This window comes from Galeopterus variegatus, unplaced genomic scaffold (genome assembly GCF_000696425.1).
Source record: "Galeopterus variegatus unplaced genomic scaffold, G_variegatus-3.0.2 Scaffold3824, whole genome shotgun sequence".
Classification (NCBI taxonomy): domain Eukaryota; kingdom Metazoa; phylum Chordata; class Mammalia; order Dermoptera; family Cynocephalidae; genus Galeopterus; species Galeopterus variegatus.
Window position 1 is genome coordinate 76,567 of NW_007729935.1, and position 838 is coordinate 77,404.

Below are 838 nucleotides of genomic sequence, written 5' to 3' on the forward strand. Positions count from 1 at the left end.
AGGGGTTCAGAGGGGCTGGGGGAAAGAAAAGCTTGCCAATGTACTTGTGAAGCACCCCTATGTGTTCACACACACACACGCAACGTGGAATTGCAAGTTCACCCTTAGTTCTCGTTGGTAGATTTTTGTATTGAAGAAAGGGTTAAAAAAATAAAGAGACTCATGAATGACCTTTACAGTCAGTGGAGTTGTGCACTCGTAGTTCTTAACCATAAGCACTTTCTGCCTTTCCCTAAGAATCTAGAAGGGCTCTGAGTGCAGGAGGCTGCCTCCTTCCAGGTCCTCTAGCAAACTGGAACCTCTGACTACATCAGGGTGGGGGTTTGCTCCTTTCAGTGGAGAATGTGTGTGGAGTCTAGACTCCTCGTATTCCCCCGTGCACTATTCATGGAGCATTGCAGGCGAGGCAAGATGCATTAAGCCTGATTTCGAGCCGAGGAAACCAAGATCCCCCAACAACGGGGTGGTTGAGGTCACACGTGGGACATCGAGGACGTCAGCCCAGAGCTCAAAAAGCCAGGCTGTGGGAGAACAGGCTGGGAGCTCATTTCTCCCCAGCAGCGGGCCGCGTCTCGGTCCCCTACGCCAGCGTTTATGGCATCTACAGTAAAAATCTAAAAGTGGGCAGCGGACTGCTGTTTAAATAGTTGTTTCTGGATGAGTTAATTCCGGCGTGCACACACGGCTCGCCCCTCTCAAATCTGCTGCGTGGGGTAAGACGGGAGGCGGGCCGGCCCGGGGGTCACCTGCCGTTGGTGATGATGACCGAGGCGCCCAGGTAGTGCGGCAGGGGCGCGCCGGGAGGCGTGGCGGCGGCGGGGCTCGGGTGCCGGGGCCG

General features: G+C 55.3%; 1 protein-coding gene across 1 annotated transcript in view; it reads right to left on the minus strand.

The window, feature by feature from the left end:
• Positions 1-742: 742 nt before the first annotated feature.
• The window catches only part of SIM2 (single-minded family bHLH transcription factor 2), a 55,995-nt gene continuing 55,899 nt past the window's right edge, over positions 743-838 (minus strand). The window contains 1 exon segment of the mRNA XM_008586085.1: positions 743-836. Within this exon segment, the coding sequence (XP_008584307.1) occupies positions 743-836 (94 nt within the window).